General features: G+C 40.1%; 1 protein-coding gene across 1 annotated transcript in view; it reads right to left on the reverse strand.

The window, feature by feature from the left end:
* Positions 1-25,991, reverse strand: part of LOC310947570 (seizure protein 6 homolog) — a gene marked incomplete at its 3' end in the record, with an annotated part of 339,340 nt that overhangs the window by 109,190 nt on the left and 204,159 nt on the right. The window contains exon 4 of the mRNA XM_083914416.1: positions 11,475-11,664. Within this exon, the coding sequence (XP_083770542.1) occupies positions 11,475-11,664 (190 nt within the window). The remainder of the gene's footprint in view (positions 1-11,474; positions 11,665-25,991) is intronic.

The following is a 25,991-nucleotide window of genomic DNA, read 5'->3' on the forward strand; positions in this document are numbered from 1 at the left end:
GATCAATGGGTCATTGCAAATGCACAGGGGAGTTTGGAGGAGGGAAGAGCAAACCACACAAACTGCTATTACTGCTTTTAACCCACTATTTGAACCAGTAAATATGATTTACAATCAGAGAAAGCCTATTCTTATAGGTATCATCCCTTCTGAATAAGAGAGAGAGAGTGGGGGGGGGGGGTATTTGACCAGTATTTGGGAGTGGGAAGATTATGTTGTTTCGTCTTGATTCTCACACATTATTTTTTGTGTCTCCATTTGCTGTGTTATTTGTTATATATTTGTTATATTTGTTGTTGACGTCTGTTGTTACAAAGTCTTTTCATTTTCACATTTTTTGCTTATTTTGACAGTTGGTCTCGACCAATGACAATGAAGGGACAGGCCTAATATGATGTCATAATTGATGTCATATTTTTATAACGGATGGTATTAAACAATATAGGTGCAACCGGCGCCAAAAGATGATTGTTCATTTTCTGGATTAACTCGAACTGTCAGTTTGATTAAACGTAGAACCCACAGCATGCTGGAACAAAGACCTCGAAAGCCTTGGCTTCCATGCCGTCTCCCCCCACAGCAGCTCACACCCAGGTGTGAATCCTCCAAGGCACCCAAACTGTTCATTGGCTGAATTGACCCCCGGACTATGACATCACCTGAGCCCATATAAAGTGGAGCCCCCCATCTCTCGCTCTCTTTCTACTGAATCTTTCTACTGGATCTTTTCTACCGGATGATCCTCCTACTCTTCTCCATCTCTCCCTGATCACTCAACTCCAGGAGACCAGCTTCCAGCTGTCCCCTCGGCCCTGGACCTGGCCTATGGCGTGGGATCACCACGAAGGTTAACCAACCGGTTATCCTCAACTGAGCACAGCATAGAGCGATCTGTTTCCTCTTTTGCCTAAGAGCCACAATCAGACAAGAACTACCACGGAGCTTCCTTTCTTCACCCAACCACTGGCATCAAGCAATGCGCAACATCTCCTATCTCATGGACTGGTAACTAATCACCAACTGGGCATTACTACATGTTATAGGACTGTATGAACGGCTAGATACCATTGTAACTTTGTCATAAGAACTGAGAGATCAGGCTTCCGGCCTTTGTGTAACAAAGAGAATGTTCACACCTTCTCCGAGCCCCCACCTCTTCTCTTTGTCTCTCTCTCTCTCTCACACACACGCACACACACACACACTTACACACAAACATACGTTTGTTGTTAGCTTTAGTTAGTTTATTGTGTTTTGTTTGTTGCATTTATTAATTTGTTAATAAATGTTTGTGTTTACCATATGTCTGATTATTTAATATTACACAAAGATGAATGAGCCAGCTTCTACTAAGAAAAGAACTTCTTAAATCCTTCAACTAATTAAACTATTATATTTATCGGTGTTCAACCCTTAATAAGTAGTTTAATATATTACATGAGACTTTAATATTAGTTATCACTCCGTCTATGACGGTGGTGCCCCGAGGAACTCTGGTTTGACTAGAGTCATTTTTATTATTATCTTTGATAATTATTGGTGATAACTAATATTTCCTTGATTAACGGTAAGTTTATTGAGAATACTCAATCTCATAATCTGAACGTGAGTCAAGGCACTATATTTGATTGGTTCTCCGTGTGACGTTTTTAATAAATTGAAGTTATTCATTTTTAGTAATTTTTCTTTATTAATTTTCCTTATCAAATATTTCATTTGATAGTCACTATTGATCCAATTAAACCCAAAGTACCTACATTGGTGCCCCGTGTGAGGCTTAGTTATGTTGGCTTGGCAATAATTCATAATTGTGTGATATTAATATTCGTCATATTTTTGGACATTTTACAATTTTTGGATTTTTCATCCAAAATTTTCCAAAGTCATTCCATTTAACCCCACTTGTCTTCCACAGGAGTAGACATCCAGCTGTACTTACAAACAAGTATAAAGTGGTGTTATTTGATTAATTCTCCAAATTTGGTTAAAGCGATTTGAGAATATTGATAACCTCTGTAAGCCTGATAGTTACCCTTAAGATTTTGCTGTTGCTGCTAGCTAGTCAAGTTTGGTTTAGCATTTGAATATCACATATTCAATGCAATTTAATGAGTCTTGTCATAAGTTGTTGCTAAATTAAGTGTTGCTTCCCATTTACTCATAGCGTGCCCCCGGCCCTATGAACCCGAGAGAATGAACTGTTGGAACTGCCTTGCATTTCAACCTGAGTGGAGATAGATAGAGCCACAGTGTGCTACCAGCCCTGTGAAATAAAGTTACATACCCAGCTGTTTCTTCCACGTGTCTCAGCTTGAGTAGTACTTTACAGATATAATTCCCTGACTGACGGCCCCGCATCTCAGTTAGTGTAAATTCTGGTCCCAGAACCACATGGTGCTGTAGTTGCCCCTCCCCGTGCAGGAAGCAAGCTACCCACAAAGTGTAGATCAGAGGAACTGTTGTTTTAGGCTAGTGTACTACCCAATTTACATCACAAGGTGTCTGCCAAGCAACACCAGAGCCAAAACAATTGCATTGTTGTACTAGACAACAAGTTTTAATCTCACCTTCCATTTTAAACAATGGAGAACCCGTGTGTAGAGAATTTCATTTCTTCCCTAGCACAGAGCCTTAAACCTGGCTACCCTGAGTTCATTAACACATTGAACTTAAGTGAGTGCAGTAAAGAAATAGACTCCCTTCTCAGCGACACATCTAAAGGGTCAGTGTTGAAATGTTTGCTCCTGAACTTCCACCGGCAAATTAACATTGTCTGTCAGAGCAAAACAGCATTAGAAAAGGAGATAGAATCCCTTAAAGCTCAAAATGCTAATCTCATCAGTGAAGTTCAGATAGCAAATCACAAAGTCCTGCGTTATTTAGAAGATTTGCACTCAGCAGAGTCACAACTCTTCTCCCACAAAAAGGAATTGTTAGGGTTTAGATCAGAAACTCTTGCTCCACCAAAGTCGTTCAGCCTTGCTGATTCTGGCTTTTCAAATTCAAATTCCTCCCTCAATGAGAGATTAACGCCCTCTCCAGAGCAGACCAAGGAAGTTCAGTCCTGCTCTACCTCCTCACAGCATCACTTTGAGAGTGATGACAGAGCTAGCATAGTCTTGCCTTCACAAACGGTGACCTCACAACGTCCCCGCCTTGAAGAGCTTGAGCTTCTAGCTAAAGATATGGACGTGTTTGATCCAGACAACTGCGATCATAACATTGAGGACCATTTTAGGGAATTAGATCAAAATCTAATTGACCTGCCCAATGCAACACAGAGAGAGAAAGTTAAACTTGTGTGGAAAACCAGCTCAAAAGCTGTCCGCAAGGTTATACAGTCTCAACCTGCCAGAGTCAGAAATGACTATGATGAGCTCCGTCATGCACTGACGGAAGAATTCTCTTCTACTGCAGACGAAATCGCTTCTTTGGTTGCAGCTAGTCAAATTAAACATTCCCGTCAAGAGAGTCCCAGAGACTATTACAGACGTTTGAGACACGTATACTTTCAAGGAAAGAATGCACCAGGCTTAGAAGAGAACCCAACCTTTAAGTCCCTGTACTTGCAGAACCTTCATCCTTGTATACGTACACACGTTATTCTTGAGACAAGAAAAGATAACCTCTCTCTTAACGAGGTTAGGAAAATAGCACAGGTGGCTTGGGAAACTGTTGTCAATTGCAAAGCAAGGGAAACAACATCTGCTTCCAGCAGCTCAAACACCGTGAGGTCACACAGACCTTCTGTCTCAGAACCCCATCCTCAGAACAGATCGAAAGGGGGGGACAAAACACAGCATAGGGACGCAGAGCGTAAACGCCATGTCCGCCAGCTGCCACGGGATAGTCATGCCCAGAGCAGGAGCTGTATAGGGCCATACTCTGCGATCCTGGCCCAGCATAATGACCTGCCAAACCACTGCTCAGATGATGACCACAGCATCTCTGACCGCAGTTCAGAACCCGACAGTGACAGCGCCTCTGAGTGTCTTTCTGTACACGGCTACAGGCAGCGTTACAGCCCTGAGCCACGAGTTAAGAAGAACTTCAAACAACAGAGCTCCAGAGTCCGCTCCTCTCGGTTTTGTAGGTAATAGTCCTTCTGCACTGATAGTAAGATTAATGCAATCTCAGCAGCCTTACTTTTCTTACAGTTAAATTGGTAAACTTTGATTTGTTAGCAGCCGCAGCAAACTCAATAAGACCCAAATTGTAATTGGACTTAACACCTTGTACAAACTTTGCAAATACTTTTGGATCAACTCCTTGTATTTTGTAATAAGCTCACTGGTAAACACTAGTTTAGGACACATCTTGGATTGACACACCAATCATACAACTGTCCTCATGCAACTGACAGCTGCATCTCATCTGTATCTCACCCCAAGTCATTTACATAACTAACACTTCTGTTCTCACTAACCTGAAGAGTAGCTGAGAAACAATGTTTATTATGTATTTCGTATAGTGCCATTGTCATGTTTAGATTTAGTTTTGTAGCTTTTGTTCTTGCCTAGTCGAGATATTAGTAGTGTTTAGCCAATTCCCAGTTGGTGAAATAACTGCCCAAAACGTTGCAAACACTAAATGAACTGACAAATGAACTCTGTACATCTATGGACTGTGAAAGATGCCCTTAAAACCGCACATCGGGTGCAGTCTCAAGGACATCGGGGGGATATGTAGGTGCAACCGGCGCCAAAAGATGATTGTTCATTTTCTGGATTAACTCGAACTGTCAGTTTGATTAAACGTAGAACCCACAGCATGCTGGAACAAAGACCTCGAAAGCCTTGGCTTCCATGCCGTCTCCCCCCACAGCAGCTCACACCCAGGTGTGAATCCTCCAAGGCACCCAAACTGTTCATTGGCTGAATTGACCCCCGGACTATGACATCACCTGAGCCCATATAAAGTGGAGCCCCCCATCTCTCGCTCTCTTTCTACTGAATCTTTCTACTGGATCTTTTCTACCGGATGATCCTCCTACTCTTCTCCATCTCTCCCTGATCACTCAACTCCAGGAGACCAGCTTCCAGCTGTCCCCTCGGCCCTGGACCTGGCCTATGGCGTGGGATCACCACGAAGGTTAACCAACCGGTTATCCTCAACTGAGCACAGCATAGAGCGATCTGTTTCCTCTTTTGCCTAAGAGCCACAATCAGACAAGAACTACCACGGAGCTTCCTTTCTTCACCCAACCACTGGCATCAAGCAATGCGCAACATCTCCTATCTCATGGACTGGTAACTAATCACCAACTGGGCATTACTACATGTTATAGGACTGTATGAACGGCTAGATACCATTGTAACTTTGTCATAAGAACTGAGAGATCAGGCTTCCGGCCTTTGTGTAACAAAGAGAATGTTCACACCTTCTCCGAGCCCCCACCTCTTCTCTTTGTCTCTCTCTCTCTCTCACACACACACACACACACACGCACACACACACACACTTACACACAAACATACGTTTGTTGTTAGCTTTAGTTAGTTTATTGTGTTTTGTTTGTTGCATTTATTAATTTGTTAATAAATGTTTGTGTTTACCATATGTCTGATTATTTAATATTACACCAAGATGAATGAGCCAGCTTCTACTAAGAAAAGAACTTCTAAAATCCTTCAACTAATTAAACTATTATATTTATCGGTGTTCAACCCTTAATAAGTAGTTTAATATATTACATGAGACTTTAATATTAGTTATCACTCCGTCTATGACGGTGGTGCCCCGAGGAACTCTGGTTTGACTAGAGTCATTTTTTAATAAATTGAAGTTATTCATTTTTAGTAATTTTTCTTTATTAATTTTCCTTATCAAATATTTCATTTGATAGTCACTATTGATCCAATTAAACCCAAAGTACCTACAACAATGAGAATGAAGGAGGGGTGGGACAAACGTTGACCAATCAAAGTAAAGAGATGGTCCTATTCCTTAACCAATAAGACTGGGGGGTGTGAAGAAAAGAAAAAAAAAACAATCCAACATGATGAAGAGAGCCGCTGTTTCCCCCGATGGGGGCTATACAGCCAGCCCTACCAACGCCAAACATCACAGGACTCCTGTGATCTCCGAGACACCTGTGATGAACTACTGAGAATCAGTGCATATAGGAGGGGTACAGAAACTTCGAGGAAACAGGGCCTGTACGTGTGCAGGATCCAGCAACCGGCAAACAAGCTGCTTCTTGAGGATTGGCGTTTAGAGGGTTGTGGCGCCTGGGTGAATAAAGGTGCAGCAGCCATGAGCAGTATGAGAAAAATAAACTGTTTTTTAAACATTAATACATGTAAACATGTTGTAATAGAAACACAAAATACATGTATGAACCTGAAAAGAGTATAATAGGTCAACTTTAATAAATCTAGGGATAAAGTTAACAGGTTTTTTAAAATTATTTTTTGGGCCATTCACACCTTTATTTATATAGTACAGCTAGAGGTTGACAGGAAATGGGGGAGAGAGAGGGGGTGACATGTAACAAAGGGCTGCAGGTTGGAGTTGAACCCAGGCTGCTGCGTCAAGGACTTAAGTCTCTGTATATGGGTCAACCGCTCTAACCACTGAGCCACTGGGTGCCTCAAAGCTAATAGTTGTAAGCAATAGACACATAGTTTCATGGTTCTGATTGGTAGTAGTGCTATCTGATTGCGTGCAGTGATATTTTGAATCGTTTGATCGTTCCCAGACCCTATGTCTGGATAGATGTGAGTCTGGATTTCAAGGCTAACTTAACATAATTAATCCAGCATTTTGAGTCTTTCTATGAGATCTGTGTTAACTGTGTTGAAAAAACGTGTGAAAAATGGGTGAAATCAGTGAAAAAGTGTGACCACCTTTGTAAGAGACGACTTCTGCTGTTCTGAGGAAGTGATGAAGAAGATCAAGTTGATCCCAGTGTCATGAAGTGTGTTTTATGTCAAGAAGGGTCATATTATTGAGATCACTGACCCCTGAAAGAAGCCTGTAGGGAGGTTGTGTAAAGACATAGATATAGCAACATCAAGAGTTATCATATGATTGTAACCTGCTTTCTTGCTATATTAATTATTATCTAAGTGTTAACATGTTTAATTGACCAGTTGAATGCATAAATGGAGTGTAACTAACTCACAGTTAACCACAGGCTGTGTGCAAAAGGAAATGAGTAGACTGAGAGCTGAAAAACAGTTCCCACACTAGGAGGCATGGGAAAAGAGGAACTAAGCTTCCCCCGAGGCCGGCTGAGGCAAGCAGCTCTTTACAAAAAGGGGAACTGGCAGTTAAGAGACACCTTGCAAACAGAGCAACTGAGGCAAGCAGTTCAAGACAGAGGCCAGGCCAGTACAATACATGATGTATGGAGGTGAGAAGGAGGCGGGGTCATTTAGGTAGAAGGTGGAGAGGAATATATATTGAGGAACTGCAGATAGTGGTTCTGTCACACCGCGGTGAGGAATGTCCTGTCTTGGGTTTTTTGTCTTGTGAATTTCATGTTTTTATTTTGAAAAGTAACTCTCCTCTCGTTTCAGGTCACTTGCCCTTCCTCTTGTGTCACCGGTCTGGTGTCTCCCCTAATCCCTGATTGTTTCCACCTGTGCTCCCTTCCCTGGTGTATATATTGTCTTTGTCTTCCCCTGTCACGTCGCCAGAGTATTTCGTCGTGTCATGAAGCTCCAGCATTTCACAGCCTTGCCAAAGAGTTGTCTTGAATTGATAAGTATTGCCTTGCTTGTTTTTCTGTTTCCTTGTATTCCTCTGACGAAGAGTGATTTTGATTTTGGATAAAGTTTTTTTTGGTTAGTTGTGAACCCTTTTGTTTTCTAGAAAGCCATAGCCTTTTGTTTTGTTCCTCCCTCCTTGTGGAGCGCTTTGATTTTGTAATTATTCTCAGCACAGTGTAGAGTAGATAATTTAATAGCCTTTTGTCCTTTTCCTCCTCGAGAGCGATTTTCTGTTTGTGTAACGTTTCTTAGTTTATTCATTATTAGACCAGTGTAGAGTTTTTGGTTTCACCTCCTTCGGGAGCGAATTTCAGTTTCTAGTCCTGTCTATTGTTTTCCTGTCTATCCTGTCTGTTGACGAGGTAGAGTTTATAGCCGTTAGGTTGTCACTTCTTCTGACGGAGATACAAGTGTATTACAGAATAAAAGCCTGTCATACTCGTTCTGTGTCTGCATCTGAGTCCTCATTTCGCTGGGCCTGACAGGTTCTTCCTCCGCCTTCTGATATCAATGGTTGAAGATTAAAATGAGTGAGAGGAAATGAGCAACCCAAAAAAAGGACAAGAGTTTTTGACCCAGAACAGAAGATTTATGCGTACAGATGAACCATTTCCCATCCAGTGGATCTTATGCGAATTCAATTGTAATTAAGTATTTCTCACAGCTGAATTTACATTATAAATAGGAATACATTATTTTTCACGGCGGTTATCTAATTTACGTTGGAATACTTCCATTCTTAACTCTTGGGATTTTGAAGTCTACTTTGGAACTCCTTTCTGCTCAACCTTGGTACTTTGGAAATCAGTTCGACAGCAGCTTTGCAACTTTGTACGGAGTTGTGAGCTGCCCTCTTTGGCTTTGTAAACCCATAAAAGCTTAGATGTTTGGCCAGGCATCCGAAGCCCTCTCATCTCCTAAATTCAGAGAAGATCAAACCCATTTATGCCCAGCTCTTTATAGATTTATTAGTTAGACTGATTTGTCTATTTTGCCCTTGCTAAACTTAAATAAAGTACCAGACGGCAACAGTAGTTTGATCATATTCACTGAAGCCGACACTCTGCCCCAATAGAACAAAATAAATCATCCGGTCTTAAAAGAAAAAAAAACGTGCCTCTACTGTATGTGCACTTAGAACCTGTTGTTTGTTTTGCAAAATTTGACAGTGCCCGTATCATCCTGTCCACTCACCGCAGTTCAAGGTTCGTGCACATGCCACAGATCCCCCCTTTCCCGCTCGTGCATGTTACAATATCACAGGCACAATGTCTCAAGCTAGGCATACGCTAAATGATGTTAGCAGTTGCTATCTATGAGTAAGTTAGCCAGCCTACCTCCATATAGTGTGTACTTCATGCTGTTTATTGATGAGAGAAGACATGAGCACGTTCACAGGAATCTGGTGCACATGCATTGAAGAGCACTCGATTGGAGAGAGTGGAGCGGCGCGGAGTAGCTCGGTGGTACAAGGGGAGGGGCGTGAGAGTTGTAAACATTGGAAATTAGCCAAAGAAAATCTACTGACTCTTGGGATACGCGAGGATCACTAAACTCTAGACCTAGCTACCATAACAAGTGCACAGATCATTTAGGGGAGAGCTGTCGTTAAACGGTAGTGGCTGATTTGCAACTAATTCAAGGGTTATTCAGTTAGTTGACTTCAGAGCAAGCAGGGTAGACGTCTGGACGAAGGCAGTAAGCAGCTAGGCAAATCTCTTTGCCACCAGCTTAAGCCATCCCTAGTTTAAATATCTTTTAGGGTAATACTCTTAACCCTAGAGACTTAACACCTAAGGAATGGAGAGCTGGACCAGTACCTCCAGTACAGGGGTAACCGGGATCTAACACTTACAAAAATAACATGAATGAGGAAAACTTTCTTAGAAAATGTCTGTGTCATTTCCTCTTGCCAAAAGAGGGCATGTATGTGACGTTGGGGGGAGGGAGATACGTCCATCTGGGTGACGTAAACCTCTGAGGAGAAGTGAGGGCCAGTGGTTAGCTGTCACTCAAAAGGGCTGCGCCCCTAATTATTCAGAAACTTTAACCTCCAATAAAATAAAAACTAACCTTGTACACCCCCCCCCCCTCCCCCATTGTTGTCTTGGAGATAAACATTCAGACTAGAATATTTTTTGTACCAGGCCTTAAATAGGTTTAATTATGCTGTGAAAATTGCCTGTTCAACATGTTGGTCAATGTGAAATTGCTCAATTCTGCAAACGGCTCCTACTGGACATTCGGAAAACAGCAGTTTTTGGCACTTCCTTATTCAAGCAACCAGGAAGTCGCTGTGATAGGGGCTTGATTTGAAACACAAGTTTTATTTGATTACAAGTTGTGTTGTTTGATGGAAATATTTGCTTTGTTGCATGTCTTAAATGTTAGAGCATTAAACAAACAAAATGTGTCATTTTGTCCAGAAACTTTCAGTTCAGGTGCAGCTTCTAAGTGGACAATGTGTTAAAGCAAATCAGAATAACTGTAACATCAATGCCAAAGAAACCCCAAAAAATGTAACAACAATAATATAACTCTACAGGTTCTCATCTTCTTGGTGGTTGGTTGTGATTCTTAGCTCATTACTGTCACCTGGCAGCTTATTTCCTTAATTAAAGTTTAACAAACATCACAAACATTCCATGTCATAGATATTTATAGAGTATACCTATATAGCTGACTGTTTGTTGCCGCATGTGATTGCTTAAACGATGAAAGAATGTTTAGAAGTTCTGAAGAGACAAATTCACTAAGAATAAGTTTTGATCAGCAATCCATGTGCACATTTGAGCCTTAATATTTGCAATTTTCTTGAATGAATGATACATTCTCATCTGTTGTGAACAACAGATGTATTGTTCAGAGATTTGACCCATTGTTTAGAAAAAGAAATCAATCAGAATGAGCCAAAGTGAAGGAGAAAAACTGAATTTGTAATTGAATAACCCTGATCTAGTTCATCTCTCATTTGACCAGCAGTAGTGAGAAACTAGCAAACATAACACAGATTGCTTTTACTGTCAGGAGCAGGTCATGGTGTTGATGGCACTCATTAGCACCGGACATCCGCTCTTTGGAGGACAATCAATGGAAACAAGCATCAATGAAGAGATATCAAGGAGTCAAATCTATTCATTGTTTCTAGGAGCTGAAATCTGACCAGCAGGACCAGAGCTGGCCAGGTCTCAAGGGGCCTGATAACACCATCACACATTGAAAAAACACTTTGTTTTAACAACAAAGTGCAGAAAATCGCCTGAGTTCACACCTCTGTCATTAGCTGGCAGCAGGTTAAAGTCTTTCCAAATCTCCTGTCTCTCTTGGACATGCCCAGCACAATAACTGATGAGTAAAGTTATTACAAAGATAATATATTTGTTAATCATGTGGCTGATTGATATCAGGCTGACAGCAACAACATATTGTGTTATCAAGTGCTAACACACACTCAGCTACATACTGCCTACAGCCTGGCAGGGATACAAGAGAGGCAGACTTTATGTGCTTGATCTGACAAGATGAAGCAAGTCCATCTCCAGAAAAGTTAAGAATAGTTGAAAGAATTCACTGCATTGGGCTTGTATTAGACATGATTTGATATATTCTGGGCCCCTGTACCGGAATGAGCCTAAAGCTTATTTCTCCAACAAGACTTCTTGTTCAACGGCAAAAAAGCATGAAATCATTTCAATTGCATGTTGGTTGTTTTCTCAAAATTTCAGTTTCACACAGTGTCTATTTAAACAGCACACTTACCTTGGTATCTGAGCAGGACTGATCCAGCCTGAGAGCTCTGGCTGTGGAAGCGGATAGAGATCTGATTGCTGTGACTTCTTACAACCAATCCCCTCATCAGAATGGACTCATTGGCCAGCATGGTGTTCTCCCTGTGGCCCACATCTTCAAACACAACCTTGTTCCCCTCAGACAGCTTCACATTCATCACCTGACAGAAAAGAGAGTAAGGATCAGACCATGGATGTGTCAAATAGAGACAAAACAACACAAGATCCAGATGCTGGGCTCTAGAGTCTCTCAGGGGATGAGGCAGGAGACCAACATTGGCCCTTTAATCCAAAGAGGCCCAGTGATGCCAGCTGAGGAGAGATGTTGCCATATCTCATTTTGATATTATAACCCCCCCCCCCCCCACACACACACACACACACACACACACACACACACACACTTTTCTGCAACTCTTTCTTTTTGACCTTGTTATTTCTTGACACACAAAATGAAAAAAAAATGCTGTACGGTATCTTGAATACCGCCACCATCTCCTTTACGGACATTACTTGAATATTTATTATTTATTTTATTTTATTATCTGTTTTTTTTTCATATAAATGATAACTGTTTATTCTCATAAATGACAACTGTTATTCACTTGATCAAAGTCTTAATTGAATTTTTTAAAATGTTAAACATATTTCAGAGAAGCTATGTCTGCCAAACAACCCTGACGATGTCATTAGAGAGAATTGAGGAGAATAAAGCAGCAGGAGGAGGTGGTGTTAATATGGGTTGTAGGACAAATTGCAAATTGACCGATATGTTGTCATCAAAGAAAGGGGACACTATTTGGGATGACACCCCTTATTCCAGTCTGATCAGAAATCCCTTTAATCATTTGAAAACTGATCCCTTTCTTTGGGAAAAAAGAAAGAGGGAGTTGTTCCCAGTTTAAGCGGGAAAATGAATGCATCTCATCATATCAGGCCACACTTTGGATACTGGAATAAAGGAGCAGATCCAAGCTGTCTCCTCACTTTTCTTTTAGTCTTTTGTCTTGTTCACTTTTATTTAGTCTTTTTGTCTTGTAGTCTTCTCCCTAGTCTTGTCTTGTTTTGTCTATTGTACAGTCTTCTAATTTGTAACATTTGTCTAGTTAACTTTTATCCTTATCTTTTAGCCTGACTTTGTTTCAAAGAAGTTCAGTGTTTTATTTGATAAATAATATTTTATCAATCAGTCAAATGTCATTTTAATTTAGTGCTCATGTTTTTGAGAACAAGCTTATTTTTATTTCAGCCAGAGCAATTAAGCTTTAGTCAACAGTGTGAAGTTACTCTTTTAAAGTTTATATCAAAATCCAGTTTTCACCAAGAGCTTGCAAGAAGAGACCAACTGACTCTCCATCTAACTCAAGCTGATCCTGCCAAGGTATCCAGAAAGACTCTTTTTGGCTTAGTTGCTAAAGATTTAGGGTTAACACACAGAGTAACCCTCGATTCTGAACATCCGTTGCCACAGTAAAGCGTCCCCGCTTGAGACACTGTCCAGTGCTGCCCCAGTGGGCCGCGGCCCTGCTGCCTGTTGGCCCTGACGATTGGTCTTGACCTGCCTCAGCCAGCCCTGGAAAAGCCCGGTGCTCTCCACGACTGGCTGGAAGCTGTCCTGGAGCTGAGACGCGTTTACTTCCTCTTTGACTTCCCTCTTCACGGCTAAGTGTTTGGTTCTTTAATGAGCAGATCTGGTGGCCACAATTGATATTAAACTTTACTTTCAATAAAGGTATGATTAGGAAATATTCTATTTTCCATATTATAGCTTTTACCATGCCCATCCATTTTCTGTGTTATTTTCATGTGTATCATTTCATGTTATAACCGTTTATGTATACGTACAATATATGTATTTAAATATTCATAGAATATTATTTTTTTTTGTAGTTAAATCCCAAAACCCAAGTTGTTGTCTGTGAGCTTTCATTAGCTTTTGCAAAGAATCTTGAGGTCACTGTTTTCACATTGAGATTGATTAAATAATTGATATAAGTATTCTTCTACATCAACAGGTATTGAACCCTCGCCAAAGTGTAATAAAAATCCTTTAGATATTGGCGTGGTGCCCTTTTTAACGAGGAAAAATTAATAAGCTTGATTAATAATTAACAGGACATTTTTTTTGTAAAAGATTATCAGTATTTTTCTTCTTTGCATTGCAAATCAAGGTCAATTAAGTTACTGTATATGAGCACTTGCCTGTCTCGGGTAAAAAAATTGTCAATTTTTTAAAATTCAATTCAAGATTCAAGATTCAAGAAGCTTTATTTATCCCGAGGGAAATTATTGTGCAACAGTTTCGATACAAAGGCGGAAAAGGATCAGAGTAACAATAAGCATAAACATAAATCAAATCAAAATAAAGCTAACGTCAGATAAATCAAAATAAAGCTAACGTCAGATAAATCAAGCAATGAACCAAGTGTGACAGAGTGCAACAGTGCAACAGACGTCGTGGTTAAGCGTAGGTATATACAATATACAACAATACGCAGCGTGCAGTTTAGCAGCAGATTGAAATAAAATAAGTACAAACTAAATAAGTGAGAAGGAGCGATAAGTTATAAGTGTTAAAAATGTTAAAAATGTAGCAGCATGTCCTACAGAACTAAGTGACAGTATGGCACAGTGGAGTGTAGCAGCATTTCGTACTTAAGTCAGTTACAGTAAACCACAGTGAAATGTAGCAGCATGTCCTAAAGCACAGTAAGTGTAGCAGCAGATAGTTACAGTAAACCATTAATAAATAAATAAAGTGATGTAGTGGTGATATAAAGTGACAGTGTCGTATAGCAGCATTACTTACTGAAGTAAGTGACAGTACAACTGAATAAAGTACAACTGAATAAAGTGATGCAGTGATGGTATATAGTGACAAAGTGACATTTTCAGGATACAGTGTCTCCACTGTTCCTTACCTGACTGGGGGGAGATGAATTATAAAGTAAAATATGAGAACAACACACAAACTAAAAAGACATTTATTTAGAGACATCTCTGTCTTGAGGTACTGATACTGTCTTGACAGTCATACAAGAAAAAACATATTCAAAACAAACATATACACATAACAATCAGTTCGGAACAGTTTCTGGAACCGATAACAAGCCCACTTGTAACACAAGTAACGGTCAAAATATTGCCAAATAAGAAGTAAATACATAATAAAATTGGCATAGAAATTGTAAATAAATAATAACATGTGAAATAAACTTTATAATTGAGCAACAAAAATAAATACAACCAAAATACTTAAATACAAATAATTCTAAAGAACAAATAAAATATCAGCAGGATCATGTATAAAAACTATAAGAACAGTTTTTCTCCTGAGGAACAAATGCTGATGTCAACAGACATGGGGTAGAGCCTTGTCCCTCAGTCTACAGCAGGGTTGCCCTACTCCTCTCCTGGAGGGCCACTGTCCTGCATGTTTTAGGTTTCTGCCTACTCTTACACACCTGATTCTAAAGATTTTCAAACCTGTGACGAGTTTCAGCTGCTTGATAACAAGCAGAGCATTAGACTCTGGAGTGTTAGAGCAGGGAGAAACCTAAAACATGCAGGACAGTGGCCCTCAAGAAGCCGAATTGGGTATACAGGTACTGCAGTGACACCAAGATAAAGGAACAAGTGAGCTGTCCATCTCACCAAGAGCTATAATATAAACATGGGAGGGATTGACAAGAGTGACATGTTGGTCCCCCTCTTGGGCACTCCCTTGAGAGCCAAGAGATGGTACATGCGGCTCTTTGCATACGCCATTGATGTCAGCTTCACTAATGCCTGGATAGTGTATAGGTGCGAAAGCACGGCTCTTGGTGTGAATGATGGCCTGTCACTGAAGAGTAACATGAAGCAGTTGCCTAAGTTGCCTATGTTCTTATGGTTTTTATACATGCACTTTTTAAAACACAAAACAAAATGTGTTTTATTTTTAACCAAGATCCTCGTGGCTGCTGATATAATATTTGTTCCTTAGAATTATTTGAATTTATGATTTATTTATTTTTTCTTTGATCAATTATAAAGTTTGTTTCACATTTATATTATTCTTATTGTTATCATTTATTTACAATTTCTATGTAAATTTTATAATTATCATTACTTCTTATTTGGCAATATTTTCACTGTTACTGTTGTAACAAGTGGGCTTGTTATCGGTTCCAGACACTGTGTCAGTACCTCAAGGCAGAGATGTATCTACTGAAAAAAGAGTATTGACATAGAAAATATAAAAACACAATAAAAACAGAAAATACAATTATAATTACTGTATGTACCACTTATATTTGCTCATAATTGTGTTTTATCCCAAACCAATATTGAATAATTAAAATCAATTCACAAAGTACTAGGTCTTAGACTAACAATAAGCACCTGTGTATCCAATTTAACTACAATAAAAAACATAAATTCATAAGGCACGTGTCTAAAAATAGACACTTGTGCCACTCATGCTAGTCTTAGGTGAACGGGGTGCATTTAGTTTTCAGTCAAACATTAAGCTAATTTTTTGAAATGCTATGTAAATAACAACAATCTTAATCTTTAACAAAACTATTCAACCAAATAATATGTGAGTTACACCAACTTACCATGTTTAGTTATGCTGTTATTACTATATCTGTGGGAGGAGCCAGGTTCAAAAAAGCAATATTTATGATTCCTACAAGATGGCTGTGTTTGGAGTGCTCCAGGCCACTGCTGATTGGTCAGATGCTAATGATGTCAATATCTGTCAGTTAGCTTGATCTCCCCAGATGGGCTGAGAGAAACACGACTCCACAATTCCAAATGGAAGCAGGGGGAGGGTATTTGAATGTGTGTGGAAGTGACTGAATATGGTTACTTATCCCATAAAGGGATTTTACAACAGAAGAGGAGCAGAAAACAGAGGAGTGGTCGCTCAGCTGTGTTAGTTAAGTTACTGCTAACTTTCCCTTTAACTGCCGACACAGGCTGTGCATTGGATGCTTACTTGCGTTGTCGGCCGGAGTGGGCCGCTGCTTTTGGGTGCAAAGCTCTCTGTACAAACTCCCTAATTGTTTCTCATATGTACACACACACACACACACACCTCAAGGAAGGCAGAGGTACTGCCACCAGCCAGGTCACGGTGAACTCTAACCCGTGTGCAAAAAGTTAGTGCTGTGTGCTGTGCGACGCTGTAGAACTTAGCGACAAGATGTCATTTCTCGCCCTGAAAATGGAGGATTTGATTTATAAACTAAGACATTTTTCAAAGCTGGACTTTCAGTCAAAGCAAGAAGTCATTTACAAGTAAAGGTAAGATATACTGCAATATACAGTTGCACTGGTGTTTTAAAATGGTTTTTCAGCATCCTATTCGCTCCTATTCTCTCGTCCTATCCTATTGGCATCCTACTGTATGTTTGTAAATCTGACTTGTGAGTCATTGCCTCCCCAACCCCAACCCTCACTGCAGGTCACTGTGTGGAACTAGTTAAAATGCAATATGTAATGGAGATACAATGTTAGCACTTTTGTACAAATAATACAGTTGTAGTAGGAGTTAAATGTTAAAAATGACTGGTTAATAGTGCAATGTCAGCACTTTTTTCCCTAAAATTTCAATTGCACTTGTTTTAATAAATAAATAAATACATATTTTAAAAGCATACATGATCTGGGTGAATATATTATTACTCTGTGGTTAAATTGACTCGAAAGGACTAGAAACGCAAACTTTAGGACTTAGGACCTGACTTGAGACTTGTCAGTCTTGACTTTGGACTTGAGTCGGGACTTGAGGGCAAATACTTGAGACTTATGACTTGCAAGATAATGACTTGGTCCCACCTCTGCCATTCACAACAAAATTGCCCCCACTCGCTAACATACAACACAACAGCAGTTCCCCACATTATTCTGGATCATTTCAAAAGGGGCATAAAGGCTTTGCACAGAATTTATCCATTCAGCATAGCAGTCATTATTGTTGACACACCGTGCACACCAGCCAGCGAGAAAGCAAAGCACAGTTTTTCCAATTTCAGATCAGATAATAAAATACTCCTATTATATATAAAGGCTCCAGGGCGCAGTAGTGCCAGCCTTCATGGATTAATTTTACATCTGAAGCTATTCGCCCTTACAATTTGTGATGAAGGGGTTATTACTTGAACAGTTCAAGGGCTTGCCTCGATTTAAACTTGCAATCATTTCCTAGTGAAAACATTTAGCACTCTGGTAAAGTGAATAATGTTGACCTGAGATAATCATAGAATGACCATGACGACTGTGGTTCAACCAATGTCTCTGTAGTGCAGCATGTGACACACATTTTATCATTAATAACATATCAGCATGTATCATACTAAACAGCGTTGGAAGTCTGCTTTGCACAACATCTTGTGCTTGGCACAAATCAAAAGTAAGAAATATGGAAAAAGCCAAAAGGACAATGTAGAGCTCAGTGATTACAGTGCAGATAGTCCTGATAATTGTCAGCTTGTCTCCTTCACTGACAACACGTCTGGTGAGAAATGTCACTTTTATCAGCTTTTATCACAGCGGGTATGTCTTTATTCAGGCGGTAAAAGGAAGGGGGAGTCTTGTCTTCACGTGGCCCTCCATAGATCATATCAACTGCCTTCTATCTCACCGAGCTGGGAGATGAATCCACAACACTGCTAAGGGAGTCTGTAGTGATGTGTATCCACTGATAGAATACAAGTGTCTGTTAACACTATGTTCATATTAAAGATTGAATATGTAGAATCTTTATTAAAAGCTATATATTTACAAAAAAAAAATACACCCATGGGGCCATTTGAGGGGTATAGAATGAAAGTATAGCTTTTCCATAAAAACCTTTATTTAGTCTTAATTAAGATTGAGAAAAAATGTGTTGGGTTTGACAATGACCCTCCCATCCTGTTTCCATTGGAGCAGCCAATAGCGTTGGGCGTTGCTGGTTGCCAGGGTTGTCTGTTGTTGAGTGCAGCTACTGTAGGATGGCACTGGGTGAAATGGAGTTTGCAAATCCTGCAGCTGCTTCGGAGAATCAGTGAAGGGGACATTATTTGTCCCAGCAGATTAGTGAGCGGAGACGGGCAAAAACCAGAGTCAATACTGGCCAAACATTCACTCCATGGACTGAGAGAAAGAAGAGAAATGCCATTAAAACGCACGCCCAAATGGCTACGTTTCTCCTTGATCCCTAAGATTACTTTCATCTTTACTTAGCTGGAACGGCTAACGCTAACGGCTAACACTAACTGTCAGTCAAACTCCTCTGCAGTACTTGTTTTTATGGTGCAATTTACCGGAGGGAATGGGCTCAAACAGGCTCAGATAGACTCTGGTCTCCTGTAGGCTACTGGACTGGGTCTGTCTCCAAACCTGTCAACCAGACTGCTGGAATTGTTTTTGTTTTTGCGACTACGATCTTGAGACACTAGATGCTTGTGTTCTGCTCATTCTCCATATTCAACCTTTAATGTACATCCAAACCAGACTTCAGACTATTGTCAGGGGTGCAGCAACATTAAGAATATATAAGTAGGTATAATAAGTAGAAAAAAAATACTAGACGTAATACACTGTATGGATGGACAATGATTTTGGATTGTTGATTTAATGATGCTTCAAGTTATTTTATGTGAAACTAGTGTCTGTAACATTAGGTCAAAACATATGGACAGAAGAGTCTCCAGAAAAATGCAGCCGCACTCTAGACAGGGGAACACAAACTCAGCGCTTTGGCTTACATTCACAGCGTCAGGCTCGGGTCAGTTCAGTTTGCTTGAGATGCCCATCCCTAATATGTTTGTCTGTTATGTTTGTCAGTGATGTGCAAATTAAGCTTTATGAATCTTCATGAACCACTAGTTGTATTTATTGACCCTAGATGGCGCTCTTGGCTTAAAGAAAAAGGCTCAATGAATGGCAATTCAGTTTTCTTTCAACACTTTATTGAACAAGACAATGGTTCATATAACTTCATGAAGCTTAATTTTCCCAGCATTAATGTTTGTAAAATATAATAATTAATATTTAAGACAGCTACAGCAGGTAGTTGAAATGTTCAGTGTACTACCACTAAAAGGTTTGAAAAACATTTGAAACAATGTATTTGATATGATTACACTAGTTTGAATACTTTTTATTCAATTTGATTGAATCAGTGTATTAATCTAAAACAATGTTTCTTCTGTTTGTTGAATTGTCACCTATTCATTCTGATAATAACTAATTGTATATTAACCTTTTGTTTTTTTCAGGTTATTTCTTTGAGAGAATACAGTGCATTATTTTATTATTAAATATATGTCTAACATTGTGATCAAATTTTTGCCCATATCGTCCAGCCCTACCTTTGCCCCTTGTGCATTACTTTGTGCCCCGAATTGTGCTGTCTAACTAGCAACATGGACATGCCCAAAATGCGTTTTTGCCGTGCACTTTATAACATTGTCACTTAATTTCTCGTTTATGCAGCATGCTGTCAGCCTCTCGTCAGGTTTCCATACCTAGTCCAATAACCACACAAATAGGATGAACCAGGAGATTGAGACTGTACAGCTGTGCATGGCTTCACATAATACAACCTCCTGGTCCAAACAACTATTGGGGATATAGTATCCTCATAACACCTCCCAGCTCTGCTTCTGTCTCTCCCATTCCAGTGATCTCAGGGCTACCAGCCCTCTCCTACTTTCGAGAAGGAACAAAGGCTAGCATTACATCAGTACAAATCTTTATCCGTCGTTGTTAATGCGTAAACACCTGAGCCTGCCACTCCCTCTTGCCTTACAGTAACCCTTTCCCTTTACCTACTTGCCAGATTGTCTTTTACATTACAGTACACTTTCCAGCATTCTATACCTTCTTCCTGATCCTGCCTGTTTCTGTGGTCTAAATCTCTGCCTGAATCTTAAGTTTCTCTTCTGTGATTGATTCTTCTGGTTTTGACCCTGCCTGTTTACTGGAATAAATCTTTTGGACATTGAAACTCAGCTTGAGTGTTTAACAATCATGCTGTCAGTGATTGTTGTAGGTTGTAATTAAGTTGTGTGTGGAAGAGGGAGTTGAGTCTGAAGGTGTAGCTTTTATTAGTCTAAATCTACATTACAAACCTTTCATCAGCTTTGGTTAGCGACTAAATGTGTATATAAGCTTCCACAATTTGGTTATTTAAGAGAGTTTCTGATCTCGGAGACAACAAAGACATTCAGTAAGCCAGGGGTGAGTCACCTCATCTGGCCCCTTGTGCATACTGGACTTTTTAATCTGAAAAGCACACACAAAGTAAGCAAACATGTTAGTGAGCCACAGTTGCTTATCTATGTGTATGAAATGTTGAAAGATCATGTTCTTACAGGCTAGTTGAGGTGCTCAGACATCTGGAGGGAGGGTTAAGTAAGTTAGTTTATTTATATTGCAGCTTTAAAGGGCAGATGTCATAAAGTTTAGCTTAACAAAAAAATTCAATAGGGTAGTAAGTAACCTTTTTTTTTTTAATTCATGAATGATTGAGGAGGTGCAGCTCTTTAACTTGATGACTGTGCATCAAAGGCACTGAACTCAGCAAACAACTACAACTGCAATGACTAAAAAAGTTGCATCTTGTCTGTATCACAGTGCATTATGATGACGCAATCATTTGAGACTCTGAGAAGTGGTGTTTCTGTTGTGCGACTGACTGAAACCACACTGAAACGGCAACAGACAGCTGTAAGCTGTTTAGCAACCGCTTTTTTCTAAAATCTAAGCTATAAAAGGTAAGTTAGAAATGTAGTTCTGTACATTCTGTAGTTATGGAGCAAAGGAGGGTCTTCTGTCTTCTTCTTTTTTTGAGTGGTGGTGGAACAACAGCTTGTTTATAATAAACTGGAACATGACCATGTCAAAGAGTTATTCATTGTGGGCAGCACACAAGGCCCAGTGGAACCAATTACCATTTTAACAAAAAAGTGGTAACAATGTCAAGTGGTCTAAAGTTTTTATATTATGGACCAGATTGCTGAACTTGTGTAGTGAGATTGAAGAAAAAGAATTGGTGGCCAGAAGGGGTAAGCTATTGGGGGGTATGTAATTTATCTTATCAACAGAGAGAGAGAGCAAGTGGTTGTACTTACTTACTAAAATAAATCAGTACAGCAGGAAAATCTTTACAGGATTTTGGGATTTCATCAACGATTGAATTGGATGGATTGGCTTGCATTTCAACAGTAACTCCTCCAGATGGATTGATTCGCATAATTCTCATTTGCTCTGCATATCAGTCTAGGAATTCTCTTTTGGAGATCTTTTGGGAAGAGGTGAAAATACTGGTTGCTGATTGGATAAATCATCTGTCTATCACCACCTATGTTGGTGATAGACAAGCCAAATCAACCAATCAGATCAACGAAGCGTATGACGCACTAATAGAGCCTCAAAGTAAACAACATGTCGGTGAAGGATATTTTTGTGCAGTCTGTGTAACATGAATTTACAGATAAAAGGCCCAATTTCAGGCGACCGGTCCATATTCCAACAGAAGGATCAAAGAGAAAAAAGTGTTAGCGAGTAGCTTGCTCGATAGCTGCTCTCATCTCATCCACGGATGCCGCCATGTTGTTTACATTGAGCACTCGCTTCTTGTCAACCTTCTCCAAATTTTCTCTGCCACATGTTACCAGACTGATCTGTGAGTAAAATACAATGGAGCTCGCAAGATCAGGATGGTCTCTGGAGGCTAATACAACACGTGTCTCCATAAAGAAACTGGATCATGTTGAATTCACCAGACCATTCTTAGTAAGAGAAATTCCTCTTACCCCGATCTCAACTTTAAAAACCTTAACCACAACTTAACTAATTGGTGATATACTGATTTTTTTGACAAAACAATTGTTGTTTGTGATTCCATCATTTGCATGACTCACCAAAAACTATGATGTTGGCAACTCTTAGCCTTTAAAGAGAGGCTTGGCATAGAAGTAATGGAATCGAACACGGAAGATCAAGGTGTTAATTTTACCACAACAGAAGTTAAATGGTAAATGGACTTGTACTTATATAGCACCTTTCTAGTCTTCTGACTACATTCACACTGATGGCAGTCGACATCTACACTACTGTGCCAAAGTTTTAGGCAGGTGTGAAAATATTGTAAACTAAGAATGCTTTCAAAAATATAAATAATAATTGTTTATTTTTATCAATTTACAAAATGAAGTGAGCAAAAAAATAATAATCTAAATGAAATTGATATTTGGTGTTACTACCATATTCTTTGGAGTGCATCAGTGATGCATGTGCATGTGTGCATGCACGTGAATTGTTAAAATGTTACACCTTTCCAAAGGTTGTGTAACCACTGCTCCTACTTTGACAAGTGTACATGGCCCCAGTAGCATAGGCAGAAATCAAAGTGTGGGTGGGCCAGACATAATGGCCCTCATTTATCAAACGAACGTACGGCAGAAAAACGTGCGTACGACCATTTCCTGGCAAACGTCGACATTTATCAATTTGGACGTGAGCGTGAGCTACGATCAAATCTCACGTCTGGTCTGAGATTGCACACACGATTCTTTTATATTTCAAAACAGCTCGGCTCCAGCCCCCCGCGACCCCGACATTGAATGAATGAATGAATGTTTTGGCGCGTGGCTGCAGCAAGACGCACTGCAGAGCCAAACTCATCTCCTCGGTTGGTGGCTACCCTCGATAAATTGCATTAAATCAAACAAGGTATCAGATGATTAACATCTTGGTATGGTTCTAGGTGACAAAGGTATTTCTCTTACCGAATACCTAATAACCCCGCTGGCAAACCCCGCTACAGAGCAAGAGCGCCGGTGTTGTGCTGTATTCAGCACCCCTTTCGTGAAATGCACCCCCTTGCGTTATAGGTGATATTCTGGATCAGAAGGCTGTTGTTTCCACCTAAAGGAGTAGTTTATATACAGCTAACCCACAACAGTCAGAACATTGGTTACTTACGGTCTTTAAACTATTTTAAAGAGTTTAAAATCACAAACTTGGATAATAGCGAACACAAAACAACACCCTTTTGTATGTTCTGTGGAAATATACTGCAGCCATAATTACAAAATGAATGAAATGGATCTTTTGAGCAAGTTGAATGTATTTGACTCAGCGTTTCCTAAATATAATCCCAGCTTTTCTTGCAATTCATATGTTCAAAGGTGTGTGCTTTTAATTGGGTTACACCTGTCCAACAGTGAGCACAGGCGCACTCGGGTCACAGTGGAGCGCTGCTTCGGTTTGACTGCCTCAAAGCATACAGCGTTTTTATGGGCCCCTTTTATTCCACTCTTAAGACCTACAAAAAGCACATCTTTATTTTGCTCCATCTCAGATGTCAGGATGCCAATCTGTGTGTCGGAAAAGTTTATTTTCTAACCTGCGTTCCTTCTCTCCGTGTTTGACCTCAGTGGACGAGGCCTCCGAACCAGAATATTTAGCGGCGTAACATGTTAAAGACGATCGAATTCAGCCGCAGCATTTATCAAGGCCCGCTCATTCGTACGCTGAGATTGGTCAGATACGAATGTTTCATAAATCTCACGTGGTTCTTTTCCTACGACCAATTCTGCGCTCAGAACTGCGCCCGTTTTCACGCAAGATTGATAAATGATGCCCAATGGGGGGACCTCTAGCCCGTCAGAACAATCATACTTAATATGTCCCAAAACGAGTATGTTAACTAAAAGCCATTGCAACTTTAATTGACTACATAAGCCTATTAGAGGTAATGTTGCAGTCACAAAACATGAACAGCATCCCATAGCCCGGGCGCAAAGGGGTACACCACATGTGGCAAACTGATCCAGTAAAGGGCCGCTGTGGCTGCAGGTTTTCATTCCAACCAAGCAAGAACACACCTGACTCGACTTACTCAATCACCTGACCTGCCTTCACACAGTTGATTTGTTGGACAAGGTGTGTTTTTGCTTGGTTGGAATGAAAACCTGCAGCCACAGCGGAGATTTACTGGATCAGTTTGACACCCCTGGCCTACACAGACAGCATCAATATTAAAGTATATGGATATGATCAGTAGCAACAACATTCTTTTCCTTTTAAAAACAACAACATTTGATCACACCGGCACCGCAGCCATGTAAACCAAACACACACACTGGTGCAGCGGCCACGTTAACCACACACACATACAGACGCGGCAGCCACATAAACACACAAACATATTTCTGCATGTGTAGGTATAGCCTAACTGTGCTTTGACAATGATGGGCGGCAGAATCAAGTTCAAATGCTGGTGACGGGCTGCAGGTTTAGTTAACAGAGCTGTAAGCTGCACTTGAGGAGAAACCTGTTGTTGATAGTGATAGCTGAGCGTTTTCATCCTCCTTTTCCATACAGCGTCATTGTCATAAAAGCAGGAACACTACTCGTGATAACAACTCTCTTGCCTTATCAAAAACTGTGTCTCTCTCTTTCTCTCTGTCCTTGGCCCAGCTCTGATCTGGCCTTCTCTGGTCCTTAACTCCCTTGACCTTTTGACCTCTGAAGCAAGCTGTTAAATGTGAAAGTTAAACGGCATTAATTACATGTGTATATAGCTTTACAAATATGCCTATGCACAAGACTATGTACTGATGTTTTAATAAAGTTCATTGTTGTAATCGTGTTGATTAAGGCCCCGTTACACGTACACGGTTATTTTAAAAAACAGAGACATTTCCCTGCACTTGTGCCCTTTGTTTACACACAAATGGAGATTTTGCCTCTGAAAATGATTCTTTCTAAATACTCTAGCCAGTCTTTAAAAAACTCAGGTTGCACGTTTGCATGTAAACAGAGAAAAACGGACGTCAAAGTATGCCAGAACGGATGTCAAGGTAGGCCAGAACGGATGTCAAGGTAGGCCAGAACGGATGTCAAAGAATGCCAGAACGGATGGCAAAGAATGCCAGAACGTATGTCAAAGTAGGCCAGAACGGATGTCAAAGTATGCCAGAACGGGCTTCAAAGTATGCCAGAACTTTCTCCTGCATCATAGGTGCGACCTATGTTTACACTTTCATTTGGCTTTGGTGATCATGGATCATTGGGTAACGTGGGCTTGAACATCTCTACACACTGCTACCTACAGGTTTGGCAAGCACATGATGGCATGTATACAGTTTTGGAGCAGACAGTCATTGCGCTGCCAAGATTGTGACGGTTCGAGCCGACTTGAGCTTTATTATGGCTCTTCAGAAACCAATGGGTGACATCACAGAGACTACGTCCATAATTTATACAGTCCATGGTAATAGGGCGCAGTTTTATTTGTCATCACAATCATCCATACAATAATCATCTGCACTTCCATATAACAATAGCAATATTAAAAATTTCTGATAATATTCTTTTTAAGTTTAATTGAATTAGATACCTAGGTTTAAAAAGCAAAAATAATTGATGACAATCTGAGAAGGAACAGTCCCTCTTTAATCTTCATATTGTGACATGACGTGACCCTGGTAATGATCTGTAA

Source organism: Echiichthys vipera, assembly GCF_963691815.1.
Source record: "Echiichthys vipera genome assembly, chromosome: 5".
NCBI classification, from domain to species: domain Eukaryota; kingdom Metazoa; phylum Chordata; class Actinopteri; order Perciformes; family Trachinidae; genus Echiichthys; species Echiichthys vipera.